This window comes from Xyrauchen texanus, chromosome 41, assembly GCF_025860055.1.
Source record: "Xyrauchen texanus isolate HMW12.3.18 chromosome 41, RBS_HiC_50CHRs, whole genome shotgun sequence".
Lineage (NCBI taxonomy): Eukaryota > Metazoa > Chordata > Actinopteri > Cypriniformes > Catostomidae > Xyrauchen > Xyrauchen texanus.
The window spans coordinates 16,883,575-16,901,758 of record NC_068316.1 but is presented as its reverse complement, the minus strand read 5'-3'; the positions used below and the strand labels follow the sequence as shown (position 1 = coordinate 16,901,758).

At 36.5% G+C, this 18,184-nt stretch overlaps 1 protein-coding gene across 6 annotated transcripts in view; it reads right to left on the bottom strand.

Moving 5' to 3' along the window:
• Positions 1–3,560: 3,560 nt before the first annotated feature.
• Positions 3,561–18,184, bottom strand: part of relch (RAB11 binding and LisH domain, coiled-coil and HEAT repeat containing) — a 56,791-nt gene continuing 42,167 nt past the window's right edge. For all 6 annotated transcript variants that reach the window (XM_052114100.1, XM_052114101.1, XM_052114102.1 and 3 more), the window contains 6 exons: positions 17,589–17,652; positions 17,322–17,460; positions 15,040–15,156; positions 12,104–12,192; positions 11,763–11,833; positions 3,561–4,166 (listed from right to left, as the gene is read on the bottom strand). In XM_052114100.1, coding sequence (XP_051970060.1) covers positions 4,046–4,166; positions 11,763–11,833; positions 12,104–12,192; positions 15,040–15,156; positions 17,322–17,460; positions 17,589–17,652 — 601 coding nt within the window. In that variant the 3' untranslated portion in view covers positions 3,561–4,045. The remainder of the gene's footprint in view (positions 4,167–11,762; positions 11,834–12,103; positions 12,193–15,039; positions 15,157–17,321; positions 17,461–17,588; positions 17,653–18,184) is intronic.

Genomic DNA, 18,184 nt, shown 5'->3' with positions numbered 1-18,184 from the left:
CTTCCAAAAAAGCTGCTTTGTCAGGCAGTTTAGAAATGTCATAATGGACAAATTTTTCCAGGAAAAATAACAATCAACCTGATATTAGCAGGTTATGATAGAAAAAAATAAAACATTAGTGCACAGAATCAGTGCATATCTGACTGCAGATATGCACTCTCAGCTGTCTGTGACGTCATGTGCACTCTACATTTGCCTCGTAGAAGAGTTTTCCTGCTTATTGCAAACATGTGTGTAGAAAATAAGAAAACTCACTACTATATGTATGATTTTGGTAGCACTTTACAATAAGGTTCTATTGATTAACATTAATCAATGCATTAGGTATCATGAACTAACAATTTGTTTCAACAGCATTTATTAATCTTGGTTTGTGTTAATTTATGAAAATAAAATAGTTGAATCATAATGAATCAACTAATGTTAAAATATAGGCTACAACTTTTAATAAAAAAACCAAACAAATTAACATTAACCAAGATTAATGTGCTAAAAAGTATTATTATTTCCAAGCTTATGTTAAATAATAACTAATGGTAATTGAATACAAACTTATTGTGAAGAGAGAGAGGAACCAGGCACTCCCTATAACACTGGCACTCCCTATAACACATTGCTTCATAACTTGCCATCAAAGTGGTTGCAAATTGGCGGGAACACTGAACTTTTCCATTCCTGTTTGATGTCTTGTTATACATTCAGTCAACAATGCAACTGAAATAAAAACATGGAGATGCAGAATGTTCCCGTGGTTTTAGGCAGTCTCTCTCAATCTCTCTCTCTGGGTTTGGAAATGTTCCTGACTTCTGACTCACAGAAGACCTTCAACTCTTGCCCTTCACTTATGAGTAACTAATCCCTGCTGATGAAAGTTCCAGATCAACTCCAAATCATACACACAATCTCAGGAGTACAGACACCTAGTCAAACATGGGTCCTCCCATGACTTATATATACACGTGTGAGTCTGTGTATATATATATATATATATATATATATATATATATATATATATATATTAGATAGTTTTATGCAAAAAGTTCCATTACAGCACTATTGTTACTTTGCATACATTGTGTAAAAACATAAAATGTTACATTGGCAAAAAGTGTAAACCGCAAAGTTAAAGATTAAAATTAATATGCAAATTTTCTTCTCCTTGAGACAAATGACTCACAATACACAAAGGCTTCTCTGGAATCATGCCAGCAACATTTCCTCACACCAACTGCTGACCATGTGATCAAAGCACTATTTATCATCTTCTGAACTTTGAACCCTCTTCCTAAAATTTAGGGGAAAACAAGAGTATGTATTTGAAGTTGTCAATACAAGTGTTTGAAGGCCATGCATTTACTGTAGTAACACCTGCTGATAGATTAAACTAGGTGCCTCAATCCCTTACCTTTGAATTAGAAAGTTCAAGGGATGTTATGTACCGTATAAACTGATATGGCCAGATAGTTCCAAGAAACTGGGACAAACAATGTGCTACTGTAATTTGCTCTATCTAAAGAACTTAAGTGCAGATTTATTATGTTGGCTGGACAAAGCCAACATACTGTTATTCTACAAAGTTGGTTTAGGGTTTTTAAAAAGCTCTAAACAGAGACCAAAATTTCCAACAATTTCTCCTAGAGCTTTAAGGCTACATCCACTAAACACGGTACAGACCGGTACAGACCTTCTGTTCTGACTAAAGCCAATTTTTCTTGATCGGGCTGAACGGTTCTAGTTGCGAAACCGTGCTGATCCTGGTTACGGTTTCTTTTTCCACTGTGGTGCTTGAATGCACGCATACGTCATTTGGCGATGGTGTGAGAGGTAAAAATTAGAGCAAGTGCGCTATGGAGGAGGACCACATATTCCAGTTTTTAGGACCGCTTTTGCCCCTTTTTTTCCTCTGCTAAAGCACAGGAAAGACATGTTGCAAAGAGAAAAATGCGAGAGGTTTATTCAGGGGTTGTGAATTTCACCAGACATGAACATTCAGAAAAGTAAATGTTCACAGAGCTAAAAAGACCAAATGTTACAAGTATTATAATTATATATGAGTTTTAATGAGCTAGGTAATCTACTTCCCTGACACAAAAGGCATGTATAAAAACAATGTACTATACTAGTTAAACCATCACCATGAAATCAAGATTCACCCTACATAATATTTTTTTAAATTACATTTTATTAACCTCACCATAGCAAACTTTGCCATCTACCTAGAAACAAATGAGTTACCTTGGCATTGGCAAATTGAAAATCAAGAGAGTCTAAAGCCATTCCACCAGCACAGTTGAGTTATCTCGGTTATATAACCGTGCCAGAAAATCCGGGCCAAGAACAGTTAGCCATAGTGCCGTGCTGAACCTCGCTCAAGTGGAAATACAACTGAAACCGTTTCTCACCGTGCTCAGAAGTGTTTGGCACATTGGTGGAAAAGAAGCTTAAGAGTGCTATGCCTTTTCCGGTTTTCAAACAACAGGTGATCAAAAATAAAAAAGAAATCCCATAGACTTACATTGACGGAATGTTTGGGAATTCAAAAGAACTCAAACGCCCCAACAAACATCCATCCAACGATTTATCTGATAATTTGACTGTCTACGATCTTGGTAGCTAGCTAGCCGTTTGTCTTACTGTACAAACTGATCTCACAGTGAAATTGAAAACAGTAGGTTGACTTTTCTTTTGCTAAAATCAGACTGTTTTTTAGCAAAATGCAAGACACTGCAGTAATTGTTGTTGGGAGTGTGGGCACATGTGAGCTCCATTTTCAGTGTAATGTCCACAGAGGGGTCCCAATAGAGAGTTGCCTTGAGCTCTACATGCTGTAATACAATGAAGAGGAATGCATATTTTATAACCTGTACCCTCCAACCCCAAACCTAACTATCAGTGGACAATTTATTTATTTATTTATTTTTCAAAGAGCCTCCTTACACATAGTAACTTCATGCATCGTGATTGGATGGCAACAGCATGCGATTGGGTTTGCACATTCCATTTACATCTGGCCACATAAATGTGTTTCTGCAAAACAAATATACAGTAAATCTGATCTACTATTTTTGGGCTATATGAAAATATAAGCGAGTTCACTTCTGGGATGATGCTAATGCCAAGCAGTGAAATTTTGCTACACAGGAGACTTTTAACAATTGCTGTATTGATGTCCGCTCTAATCATTTTCAGTTTCCTAATGACATTGTTTTCCAAAGCATGCGGTAATGGAGCACATTTTTTAAATTGCTCTGTTTTCGGTGGACAAAAAACACGATTTAGTGTGAAATAACTGCATATTCAAATGAAAACGTACTAGTGTGAATGTGGCCGTTCACATAGAGTATATGGCCTTCACAACAAAATGCAGAGTCCTCCTTGTTGAAGTGATCTCCTGGGGTTTGAGTGATTGTGTTGTTTTCTGTCTCAAATATGTCTTGAAAAATATTTACACTTGGTCTTTTTTAATGATCTGATAACTATCCATTAAGTAAATATGCATGCTTTTAACAAGTGAAAAACAATTATTTATGAGACAGATGTACATAAGTAAACAAGTGGTCTTTGCTTTTTATTATCTTATGACACGAATTTCAAATATACATAATGTTAGGTACTGTTTTCTTAAGTCACTGTATTTTACAGTTATTTACGGTTGGAGTATATCCAAAACAAGAGAAACAAATCACAGATAATTTTACACACTTATAGAAAATATTCTCCAGACACAATAACACATAAAAGATAACGAGACAAGGAAGGAATCATAGTTTTGATTTCATAAAGTTTAAATTTTTCAAAAGAAAAAAAGTGTAGTGATGTAAATACGCCTCTGAAATAAAATGTAAAAAAAAAAAAAAAAAAAAGAAAAAGGAAAACAAACATGAGTGCAAATTTATTTGGAGGCTTTAATAATTATTAAGACATAAATATGTTAAAAAATAAAGCCTATCAAATCAAAGATGAATAAAACAAAGGCAGATAATTGACTTCAAGTAGTCTGAAATCCCAGACAACAGAGGATCATGGGAAACACCCCAAGCAGCTCTCATTTCTTTCTCTGGAAAACATTAGCCAGCATAGCACCTGAGGTTGTCAGCTGACCCATCTTACTTAGAAACTTGGTTTTTGCATCCTCACCCACCAGACTGGCTGCAATAGAAATGGACCTGGAAAATGGACAGCATTCATGGGTTAGATAACGAAAATCGAAATATATGGTCTATCTTTAAGCATATTAGATGTAATAATAATTATATAAATAGTGTAGTTTTATTGTGACTTAACAGAGTTGTTGACATGACTAGGGTTGGGAATTTCTTTTTTATTCCAGAGCCAAATCATTTTTATTAAGTTTGCTTATGTAACTGGTTCTTGAACATCTACACCTTTCCAACGATACAAATGTATTTCCTAAATCTAATTTCCTTAAACTGAACATGTGAGGGAAAGACTGGGAGCTATGAAATAAGACAATAAATAAACAAAACAGCTTTCTATTGTTTATTGTGTTGTCCTTATGTGCAGAAAACTTTATATATAAAAAATAAAAAGTCTCAAACTCATGAGTTATTGGTTTAAGTGTTTTTATGCCACACTTTCATAAAATCAAGAAATATGTAAATAAATCTTCACATATATCTCTACATAATTTTACAAATAAAATCATACTTTTAATTTGAACTCATAAATCTTGCTTGCAGAGCACTATTTATCTTGAGCTGCCTATATGAAACGTGGCAATAACTCAGGAAATGTTCTTAATTAGCTGTGGCGGAACCAAGCACACATTCAAGAAATGCCAACCATCGCTTAAGGGTTGTTTAGGCACCGGCCGTTGAGAGGGACAAACTGGCATGGACAATTCTGAGGCAGCCTAGACACGGTTTAGTTTTAGATTAACATTATTATATGACTCTGGTATATGCAACGTGAGGACTGTTGTGAATAAAAAATGTGCATGATTATGCAAAAGGAAGATACAGTTGAAGTCAGAAGTTTACATACACCTCAGCCAAATACATGTAAACTCCATTTTTGACAATTCGTGACATTTAATCATAGAAAACATTCCCCGTCTTAGGTCAGTTAGGATCACTACTGTATTTTAAGAATGTGAAATGTCAGAATAATAGTAGAGAATTATTTCTTTCAGCTTTTATTTCTTTCATCACATTACAAGTGGGACAGAATTTTCCATACAATTTGTTAGTATTTGGTAGCATTACCTTTGGTAGCATTGTTTAACTTGGGTCAAACATTTTAGGTAGCCTTCCACAAGCTTCTCACAATAAGATGCTGGAATTTTTGGCCCATTCCTTCAGACAGAACTGGTGTAACGGAGTCAGGTTTGTAGGCCTCCTTACTCGCACATGCTTTTCCAGTTCTGATCAACAAATCGGATTGAAGTCAGGGCTTTGTGATGACCACTCCAATACAATGGCATTGTTGTCCTTAAGCTATTTTGCTACAACTTTGTAGGTATGCTTGGGGTCATTTTCTGCCACCCTGATGCTTCTTTGTCCCCATGTGCACTTGCAAACTGTAGTCTGGCTTTTTTTTTGTGGCAGTTTTGGAGCAGTGGCTTCTTCCTTGCTGAGCAGCCTTTCAGGCTATGCCGATGTAAGACTTGTTTTACTGTGGATATAGATACTTGTCTACCTGTTTCCTTCATCTTCAGGGGTCCTTTGCTGTTCTAGGACTTATTTGCACTTTTTGCACCAAACTACGTTCATCTCTAGGGAGACAGAATGCGTCTCTTCTTCCTGAACAGTATGATGGCTGCTTAGTCCCATGGTGTTTATATTGAGTACTATTGTTTGTTACAATGAACATAGTAACTTCAGGCATTTGGAAATTGCTCCCAAGGATGAACCAGAATTGTGGAGATCCACAATTTTTTTCTGAGGTCATGGTTGATTTCTTTTGATTTACCCATGATGTCAAGCAAAGAGGGACTGAGTTTGAAGGTAGGCCTTAAATACATCCACAGGTACACCTCCTATCAGAAGCTAATTGGCTAATAATCTAAAGGCTTGAATCATTTTCTGGAATTTTCCAAGCTGCTTAAAGGCACACTTAACTTAGTGTATGTACACTTCTGACCCACAGGAATTATGATATAGTTGATTAAAAGTGAAGCATTCTGTCTGTAAACAATTGTTGGAAAATATACTTGTGTCATGCACAAAGATGTCCCAAATGACTTGCCAAAACTATAGTTTGCTAATATGAAATCTGTGGAGTGGTTTTCACTTAATCTGTAACACAGTTTCTATTCAGTCTGTACACAACATAACTATTTATTCAGTTATTCACTATTATTTTGGTGAAGATTTGAACACCATCTCTCTCTCTCTCTCGCTCTCTCCCTATCCCATCCATCCATCTTGGATGATTCATGGAAGAACAACCCAGACAGTTTGCAAGAGGAAGATTTAACTGATGTACAAAATAATGACTAACAGTGACAGACTGAATGATAGACTTCTCTGAAGTTACAGTGTTTGACAATTTATAAATATCTCAAGAAAGCCATGGCAGAAAACCACTGGAAGCTACAGACTATGAAATTAAGGGGACAAGTACTGTTTATAATCAAGCCAAGTCTTTAGATTAAATGTTTAAAGCATGCCACATGTGTTCACAAACTGGGAAAGCTTCATTTTGAAACCCACAATCAGAAAGATAGTGCCCTTACCAAGCAAAAATTTGACTGAACATACACTCTCACTTCTTCACTACACCAAGTGTCATTAAACTCTGTAAAACTCAAGCAGGGTAAAAAAAAAAAATATACTATATAGTTTTGTTCAGTGTCAGAAATGAAACTCCATGGGAAAAAGTCTCCATATACATAAGTCAGGCATATGAGGTATCATGTGAAAGCTTAGAATCTGAACTTTTCAGAGATAACCATCACTTCTGCATTTACAGTACTGTGCAAACTAGCCAAAATAGATAGAAGAAATGTGGCAAATTCTCCAAGAAGCTTGGAACAGCCTATCTGCCAACAACCAAGAAAAATGGTGTCCAGGTGAACCTAGGAGAATTGGTGCTGTTTTGAAGGCAAAGGTGAGCACACCAAATATTGATTTAGCTATTTTTTGTTCACTCGACTTTGTATGATCCATCCATCCATCCATCGTCAACCGCTTATCCTGTGTACAGGGTCGCGGGGGGCTGGAGCCTATCCCAGCTAACATTGGGCGAAAGGCGGGGGACACCCTGGACAGGTCGCCAGTCCATCGCAGGGCCACACATAGACAGACATATGACTTTGTATGATGTTTTTCATAAATTAAAAAAATGTATGGCTTTATTTTTAAAGACATCCTCACTATGCAACATTTTCCCCAAGTGCCTAAAATCTTTGCACAAAACTCTATGTTGCATAACCCTCTGGGGTCTGAGGGTGTTTTGGGCCCTGGAGGAGTTTTGACATGCCTTGACATTTATGCTTTTTTCAGTTGCTTAAAAACATATTAATGGCTAAAGTCTGATAACACTGTATTCAGCACAAACTGGGCTACAATAATATGTGAGCAACATGTGTGTACATGTTTGTATTTATGAGAAAAAGTTTATGCATGTTTTTTGAAAAATCTAAAATTTTAAGTAATTGAAATAAGGCCATATAACACATACTAAACGTTTGTCCACAAGCCTTTTGAGAACTGGATCTTGTAGCCTAGAGTTTTTGCTACAAAATGATGTGAAAACCATCCTGATCACTCATTCATACAAAAGAATATACTAATTTAACTTTTGTAAGACACTTTTAGTGTTAGAAATGTCATATGCGAGGAGGCATGAACTATCATGAATATGGATGTGTTTCACACCTGAGGAGACAAAAGACCCCTCCCCTTGGCCTATCACTGAGGAATGTGACAGAAATACTTAATGATCAAAATCAAGTTTTAAGTTAAAAGTAGTAATCTGACTATACATTTTCGTTACATAAAGACGTTACTTATTTTTATACCTACACTACCGTATAAAAGTTTTAGAAGAAGTCTCTTCTGCTCACAAAGACTGGATTTATTTGATCCAAAATACAGTAAAAACAGTGATATTGTGAACTATTTATACAATTTAAAAAAAGGTTTTCTATTTGAATATACTGTAAAATGCAATTTGTGATCAAAGCTGAATTTTCAGCATCATTACTGCAGTCTTCAGTGTCACATGATCATTCAGAAATCATTATAAGATGGTGATTTTCTAATATGGGCATATTTAAAAGTGCATTTTACTTATTTAACCTGAACACATATTTGCAAGCACAAGCATTGATGATAATGAGGCAGCATAAACACTAGATAAATATAATCTAAACATTCATATTTTTATATCATAGTACATATCATATTTATATCATAAAGCATTCAATTGAAATACCTGCTTTAGCCGAAACAACATTTACATGTGACTAAAACTTGCTTATTAGGACATATTTCAAATTTCAATACTCTGAATCCTGGCTGGCAAGTCTGGAAACAGTCCCTCTAGTAAAATATGTCAACTAATGAAAACTAAATGACTTACTCATCCGAAATTGTATCCTTGGCTGGATAAATTCTCTCTTCAAAATACAAATGTTCATCGGAGTACCACAGGACCATTTTCACAGGAAAATGTTAACTCTTCCTTACTATCCAGGAGTTTCCTCACTTGTGTATCGTGCTGTCGTGATGTTTTTAAGGCACAGTCGGGGGAGTTTAACGTTTGCATTGATCGGCTCAGCACATTACTGTATCAATAGCACACTCTGCTGGTGGGTGTGATCACATTAGAGATAAATTAGCTGAGCCAGGAAAACTGTACATTGCTTTGTTTCATACAGATTACATTACAGGAAAATATTTGTTTTAAATTTGAATTATTTTATTTAAAAGTAGACATTTTAAGCTTTCTTTAGACATATGTTTCATGTTTGTGTGATAAGTATTCGTGGAGTTTCAGTTAATTTTTGTGACGTGTTTCAGAAATATGCTCATGAACACAGAGACTGCTTACAGCTCACCCTTTTTATTTTCTTTATTTTACAAAAGCACAAGGTTTTGTTATTATGAGTGTACACAAATAAAAGTAGACCCTTTATAGTCTCTAATGATGTCTTACACTTATCTGTATGCCCCAAAATGACAGAGAATTTTATGTTGTTTCCACTGTAATGACAAAAAAATCCAGCAGGATTCCACGTCCGTCGACCCCAGAAGGTTAAAATAACAACATTAGGCCTCAAAACATTCACGTTGAAAATTAGCGCCCCCCAGATGTAATGGGGTAGAAATATTTATTTAAAAATAAAATTCCTTCACATAGCACATTAATGGACAAGTCATATATCACATGAAAGCTCTCATTCTCTGTAATGTGATGGTACAGTTAATTTTATTGCCTTAATACAACAGTTCAAAATAGCCAAATGTCTCTATATGCTCCAATAACAGCTGCTGTAAGCCCCAAATAGCTAAATATTTTACATCTGTTTTTACCTTAGGAGGTTCTCTGAAAATGAGCCATTGTTTACTTGTCTGTGAGCTTGCTTGGCTAAATAATCCAATGTTATGTCTAAGATGTCCAGAATAAAATATGCCATTCAGAAGGAAAAGCATGCAAAACAAATCATCAGAAAAACATATTTTCGACTATTGATGATAAAATGTTTTATATCGTCGCAAAGGGGAGGATCTCCGCTTTCTAATGACACCTATATTGAGCTTCTTGTCTAAGATATTCAAGATATTCAATGAAACAACAAGTGTGGTGCTTGAAGTGAAAATTAGACAATGTCTATAACGAACACATCTGTGAGGGCTTAAATGCGTTAGTGCTTTCTGCCACCTTGTGGAATAAAATTAGACTTTTCAAAGTGAGGTTGAGTGAACAGAACTAGAATTACATGTTTACATTTAGGACAGCAAAAAAAGAAAATCGGTTTATCATAAGATTATTAACACGTACAATATTATTTATGAATAATTGTCATTTTTATTTTTAATTTGGGCGGTTATCTGAAAAATGAGACCAATCTTTTGCAATTTGTCCAAAGTATATGTGAATGGGGACTGGAAAAGTTTCTTAATTTTGGGGGCATTTTTGTTACTTCATGACATTTTTGCCTAAAGCCCCCGTTAATTTCTGAACCTGGTATTGTTTTTCCTCTTATATGATTAAGAAAGCTTTCTTAGTTCTCTACCCAATATGTGAAGGAAAATTGTAGTATAACAAGAATGCAAGATTTTTACATTTTCTTAAAATGCGAGTCACGCTTGTCCACACAAAACTCTGCAATGCAGTTGGTAAGGTGTTCTTAAGGTCATTGCAATGCAGTTGTTAGGGTGCTCTAGTTACACACCAAGTTCAGTACTAATACTGCATTCCACTCAACTAGGAATGTTGGATTTTCCAACTTTCTACTAGGAAAAGTGCAAATGGAACTCAACTTGAGGTCAGAATTCCAACTTGGAAACTTGTGCGGAAATGTATAACTCCGATTTCGCAGAGTTGCAGGTGCATTATGTCACATAAACAAAGTAAGTGATAAACATTCTCTTTTATTAAATAATATCGATAAATGAGTCACGTTCCTACACTACATGATACTAAAGCTTGTTTAACAAATGTTTGCTGAGAAAGTTGTTCAAAACATGGTAAATTATCCTCTCTTTTAATAAGCATACACCTATATAACAAATACTAGTGTTGTAGCATTGTTTATTGGGTTGCTAGGAGACATATTTGGTGACAGTTTGCTAAGCTAACGGGAGCATTACAGTTTTGTTTCCTTACATGTCATCTTCCGAGTATCTGGCAATGGAATGCCTCTAAGTTCGAAGATAGGAGATATCAAGTATCCTACATCCGACTTGAATGGAACTCAGCATTAACATTTCACTTATAATTAGCAGCACAATTAATTTATTTTGTAGCCTGTGCTGAAGTTATGTTATTGAAATATTGTAAAGTGGTCATATGAACTACACAAATGAACGTTTAAAAAATAATATGCAAGATCGAATAGCTCCGCAACGGTGGCGAAAAATGCGTAAAGAAGTCTAATATCTTTCACCATAGACCATGTTTAAATTTCGATGTTTCTGGCAAGAAATACCAACATATTCACTTTATCTGGTTTTAATAAGCTGCGGATTGGAGTAACTACACTACCCGCTGTGCTGAAGACCCGCTCTGATGGAGTACTGGTAGCACATATGCACAGATATTTCCGTGCTAATCTTGCCATGAACGGAAACCTTTTGTCGTTCGTTTTCCACCAAGTCAGCGGGTCCTCTTCCCCATCAATGGCCATTTCCTGCAGGTACATGGTCATTTCTGCCTCGACCTTTTGCTCATCAGTGAGTAAAATAACGAAATTATAGTTTTTAAGTGGAAAATAGTATTTATGTAAAGAGATATATTAAAATAAAAAGTGCACAACTCTTCTTAAGTGAAAGCTAAAAAAAAAAATGCTTCACGTGTCGTGCAACCTACTGATAAAGCGCCGACGAGTCATTAGTTGGGTTAGTAAAATAAAGAAATTATAATTTTTCATATAATTATAATTTCGCTTTCAGATGTCTTTTTTTTTTGGTGGGGGGGGTGGGGGCTGTTTGAAAGCAGTCATTATTTTATAGCTAATGGTGCATAAACTATCCATTTCACCGTTAAAATGTGTTTTGAAGCTCCATTAAGTAAAAACCATCTCTTTATAATGAATGAGGCAAGAATGAATAAATGGACGTTTGTGTTCTTACCCTTGTGCCTCTCCAATGGCTTTGTTCTCTATCTTTATTTCACACTCCTTTATCATGGAACTGAGAATAACCTGAAGGACAAACAAGTATTCTTAGAGCACTGCTGATAAGTCTGACATACTTGCAGACACTCACACATACCACATGGCACATCATCTGGCCATTAATAGGCAAAGGAAATAAAATAAATAGATGACATGCAGCATGCAAGGGCAGTTAAAAAGACAAGAGTGAAGGGATAAAATTGTACGAGTTGGGTTTTAAATAGAGAATTATGGGTGTGTGATATAAACAAAAGTTTTTTGTAGACATGAAAAGGAAACGTTTAGGAAATCTTATACCTCATGCTCTGGAGAGAGCTGCTCCATGTCCGTCCTCAAACATCTCAGTCCAGGGAGGAAATGATGCACCATGAGTTCTTCAGAAATAACTGAAGTCCCAGAGTTAAAGAAAGTCAAGCACAATGCTTAATATGCCTGTATTAATTAGCCTTGTCTACTGGGGAAGAAACGGGGACACACACACACACACACACACACACGTTTCACAAAAGCATTTGTTTTAAGATGGTTATTCATATCTTCAGCTTTAGTGTGTAAATATTAAATATAAACTGTTGGACAACCAAACATTACTCTTGCAAATAGAAAAGATTACAACTGAAGAACAGGGAGCCCTGCAACAGATGGAATGGTCCCCACTGAACATCGAGTCAGTCTGGGATTACATGACAAAACAGAAGCAATTGAGAATTGGTGCCGTTTTGAAGGCAAAGGTGATCACACCATATATTGATTTAGGTTTTTTTTTTTTAGTTTACTCAACTTTGTATGGGGTTAATTGATAATGAAAACAATTTATGGCATTATTTTTGAAGACATTCTCACTATGCAACATCTTCCCAAGTGCCTAAAACTTTTGCAAAGTACTAATATATATATATATATATATATATATATACACACACACACACACATACATACACACACTGTATATACACTCACCTAAAGGATTATTAGGAACACCTGTTCAATTTCTCATTAATGCAATTATCTAATCAACCAATCACATGGCAGTTGCTTCAATGCATTTAGGGGTGTGGTCCTGGTCAAGACAATCTCCTGAACTCCAAACTGAAGGTCAGAATGGGAAAGAAAGGTGATTTAAGCAATTTTGAGCATGGCATGGTTGTTGGTTTCTTGAACATGACAATGAGTTCACTGTACTAAAATGGCCCCCACAGTCACCAGATCTCAACCCAATGGAGCATCTTTGAGATGTGGTGGAACGGGAGCTTCGTGCCCTGGATGTGCATCCCACAAATCTCCATCAACTGCAAGATGCTATCCTAGCAATATGGGCCAACATTTCTAAAGAATGCTTTCAGCACCTTGTTGAATCAATGCCACGTAGAATTAAGGCAGTTCTGAAGGCGAAAGGGGGTCAAACACAGTATTAGTATGGTGTTCCTAATAATCCTTTAGGTGAGTGTATGTGTGTGTGTATATATTTTTAACAAGACTGTATAAAGTCATAATTTTAGCTTTGTTGCTTTAAGTCAATTTTAAAGCCATCAATATGCTAGTTACCTACCTCCTTACATATTAAGCGCTTCGTATTTCTAAAAGTTGACTTATGTGTATTTAAAATTGACAGTTTTACTCTTTCGGAAAAACAGACCAAATATATTGATGACCAATAACAACAACGTTACTAAAATAATGGATATCAAAAATAAAAATGTCATGATTCTGCACTTCTTAGTAATTACCAATCAGAACAAAACAATGACTACAAAACCATGATACACACCAAAGTAGAGCGGTTATACCTCTAATTTCTAACTATACCAGGGTATACATCCCACAGATCCAGACTCAATGTTACAGTACCTCAGAATATGGACCATAGGTTTTATAGGACTGTGTGGAGGGGCAAGCCACTGCACACGGGAGGGTTTCAACTGTGGCACACTGGCACAGTAGAGGGATGGGGGGGGGGGGGAGGCTATAAAGAAAAACAAAGAGACAACAAGACAAAAGGAGAGTCTGTGTGCTGGGAATCCTGACCAAAGGGCTGGGCAACACTCTCTCTGCTCAGACGAACATCATCACAGAGTGTTTAATGGCAAATTCTGACATCCACCCTGCAATTTCGTGTATAAAAATGGCTGAGGTTTATTTTCTTTCTTTCCATGCCAGCAGGATATGCAAGCATTTTCACTCTGAATAAAAAAAGAGGGAGAGAGTACAAATACAGCTATGGGGACTCCTGCCCAGCTTAAAAAGTTGACTGTCTTTCAAAAACAAAAACAACAAAAATGGAGAGAAAATGACCACACAGATTGTGTGCTCAGTATGTATTATTCAGTTGAAACTGGAGGTAAGACTGTGGTTAGCTGCCATTTGCCACAAAGTCTGTGAAAGCTTTAGAGAAACCAGTACAAAAAGATCCCTTCTGCTACCAAACACCAGCAACGGAGGTGTACAGTCTAATTGTGCTGTCAAACTGTTTCCAATTTGTTACCAAAATGTTCCCTCTCAAAGAATATTAACTGTAGTTCTAGAAATGTAAACCACTATCCATTACTGAGGTTCACAAAAACAATAAAAAACTTGAAGTGATATGTTTGTTTAAGCTTTGAATGGTGTGCCAACGGACTGTACATAAACTGTTTAATGGACCATCTAAAGCAGGGGTTGGCAACCTTTTTGACATGAAGTGCCATTTTTTATTTTCCTGGTTAATGAATGTGCTGACACCACCTCAACCCCACAAAAAAAAAACATGCACATGTGATTTTCCGAAGTTTGTGTCCGCTTGTGAAAATATATATTTTGCATTTTTCAAATTCCTGGTTTATGAATGTGCCGACGCCAGAATACCAAGTCGTGTTTACCAAGATAAATTGCCAATATTTTAAAGGTTAATGGAATCAAATTTTGAAATATATTCAAGAGTGTCATTTAAGGTACTTATAAACAAGAAAATGGGACATTATTGGGCACAACTGTATATACTGCCCCCGACCCCCAGAGTTATATAATGTCTACTGTTGTGGGTGATTGGTTGGTTGCTTTACAATTTGCTTAGATGGCCTCTTCCTTTAAAAGTAGGTGGTTCTTGACTTCATTGGTTGAAAAGTGGAAAAGAACTAATGGCTAAGCAAGACAAATGGAAGTGCCAAGAAGTTAAAAGTAGCTCTAAACAGACAGAATTGTTAACAGAAACTCAAACTTGACATGATGTCTCTGTCCAGTGTGACTATGAAGGATACAACAGCAGGATAAGGCGCTGTAAGCCTCAAACAGTTGAGTGGCGATGTCAATTCTCTTACTCTCCACAGTCTGCTGGTTGTTGCAAAGAGCCAGTTTGTGCAAATGAGGAAGAACAACTGTGGGGGGAAAAAACAACAGAGTAACTAATTTGTGTGCCCTCAAGGACAAACACATTCACAGAATCATGACAGTACTTCTATCATGGCATTAAAACAGACTGTTGTGTTTTTTGCTGAAAATCTATGACTACTGGATTTAAAATCACTGGCCCTAGGCAATGTTCCTGTTATTATCCATCCGTATGTCTCTATAAAAATATATTAACTTTATATATATAAAAAAATGATTAAAACAAAAGCATCTACAGGCCACTGCTTTTTGCTCCATCTAGATGTTTTGATTGCAAGAATGAGTCCTGTGTAAATGGCTCCTAAAACATAGTTCAACATTTGAAAAGGCATCTTGAGAACTCTACATTCTGTTCCATTCCATCAAGCAGTTTTTGAACACAAAAATGCATCATATGTGAACACCTCCAAAGAAACATGTCGGATCTTTGGGGGTGGATATAACCATAAATCAACCGAATTATAATTAAAGGAATAGTTAGGGTGAAAATTCTCTGATCATTTATTCACCCTCATGTATGAGTCAGTATGACTTTCCTTCTGCTGAATGCAATAAAAGATTTTTAGAAGAATATTTCAGCTCTGTTTGTACATACAATGCAAGTGAATGGTGGCCAGAACCCTGAAGGTCCAAAAAACACAAAGGCATCATAAAAGTCATCCATACGACTCCAGTGGTTAAATCAATCTCTTCAGAAGTGATATGACAGAAACAGTGTGGGTGAGAAACAGATCTACAGTTGGAGTCAGAAGTTTACAAACATCTTATCCAAATACATTTAAACTCAGTTTTTCACAATTCCTGAAACATTCCCTGTCATAGGTCAGTTAGGATCACTACTTTATTTTAAGAATTTGAAATGGTCCGAATAATAGTACAGAGAATTATTTATTACAGCTTTTATTTCTTTCATCACATTCCCAGAGGGTCAGAATTTTACATACACTGTTAGTATTTGGTAGCATTGCCTTTGGTAGCATTGTTTAACTTCAGTCAAATGTTTTGGGTAGTCTTCCACAAGCTTCTCACAATAAGTTTGAACTTTGGCCCATTCCTCCAGACAGAACTGGAGTAACTGAGTCAGGTTTGTAGGTCTCCTTACTCACACATGCCTTTTCAGTTCTGCCCACAAATGTTCGGATTGAAAACTATCGGATTGAGGTCAGGGCTTTGTGACGGCCACTCCAGAACCTTGACTTTGTTGTCCTTAAGCCATTTTGCCACAACTTTGGAGGTATGCTTGGGGTCATTGTCCATTTGGAAGACCCATTTGCGATGAGCTTTAACTTCCTGGCTGATGTCTTGAGATGTTGCCGCAATATATCCACATAATTTTCCTTCCTCATGATGCCATCTATTTTGTGAAGTGCATCAGTCCCTCCTGCAGCAAAGCACCCCCACAACATGATGCTGCCACCCCCATGCTTCACGGTTGAGATGGTGTTCATCAGCTTGCAAGCCTCACCCTTTTATTTACTCCACTTTCAGATTTATACATTTATTTCAGATTTAGACATTTATAATAAAAAAGGACTTAAATATTGATCTGTTTCTCACGCACACTTATATTGTTTCTGAAGATATGGATTTAACCATTAGAGACTTTTATGCTGCTTTTATTACCTTAAAATTTGAAGCCACAATTCACTTGCATTGAAAGATATTTTTCTAAAAATCGTAATTTGTGTTATATACAGGGCTGGATTAATGATGACGCGCTTACAGCCTCCTCCTCCACATGACGCGTGACCTTACCAATGAGCTTATGTCATACCTCTCATGAGCGTGCATCACAGAAATGTACGGAAGCGAACATTTGTAGTTAAAAAGTATATAAGTATTGTTTTGTTTCTAAAAATAATCAATCATTTGCGTTCAGAAGAACTTTATTTGTCGACTCGTGTGGATTATTTTGATGCACCCTAAATATGCATTTTGGGCCGTCAAAAAATGGAGTACATTCACTTGCATTGTTTAAAGGAGGAGGCCTGAAATGAAATCCTAATAAAATTCTGTTTTGATGAAGAAAGAAACTCAACTGAGGGTGAGTAAATTATCAGCAAATAATTTTTGGGTGAACTATTCCTTTTTTGCATATCTCTAGTAAACAAGGTTTCTTTAAAAGGAATGTGAAGTACTAAAAGACACTCACATTCATCTCTGAAGCGGGGCTCAGCATTGGGTCCTACCCTTCCAAATGTTTTGATAATTTCCATATGCAAAGAATGCTGGTCCTGATACTGAGGGTCTTCCAGAAAAGAGGCCAGCTGCATTTTCACTCTTTCCAGCAGCTAATACATTTACGCACACAAACAACCAATAAGAACTTCTCGATTCAGTTTGTAAGCCACGGTGCCAATGTATAGAGACCATATGTATATGTGAGGAGTGTCTGAGGAAGCACGTTAAATACTTGTACCTCTTTTTGTGTTACGGTTTCCATAATTGTTCCAAATGCAGGTATTGTGGATATCCTCACTGAACTAAAAACAGAAAAACAGTCACTGAACATCCAAAAGAAACCATTCTTTACACCATTAAAATGACAAAAGATGCATGAATGGAACAGAACTATGAAATACCAATAATTTGATGGAATATGTGGCAAGCAAGATGATTAATGTCACAAGATCATTCCCATGTCAGTATGAAAACCAAAACAGAACCAAATAACCCCCCAGAAAATTAAAAAAATATCCAACCAGACAGGATATTTGTTTTTTAAAATGTCTCATAGCTGCGGTTAACTCACAATTCAGGACCACTGCACAAGGTAATAAGAGCCGGAGCTACTCGCTTGTCAATTAAGGCTTCGCTCATGCCTCGAAGAACCAGCTGCAAACCAGTCAGATGCAAAAGAGAGATGGGGGGGGGTCAAACACAAATGGCCAAGAACCTAGCGGGGGGAGGTTGTTGTGCTAGGGGGCCTTGGGAGAGAGTGACTGGCAGCCACACATGCCACAAGCCACATGGATGTGTGTATGGATGGACTGATTGATGGATGAATGGTTAGTG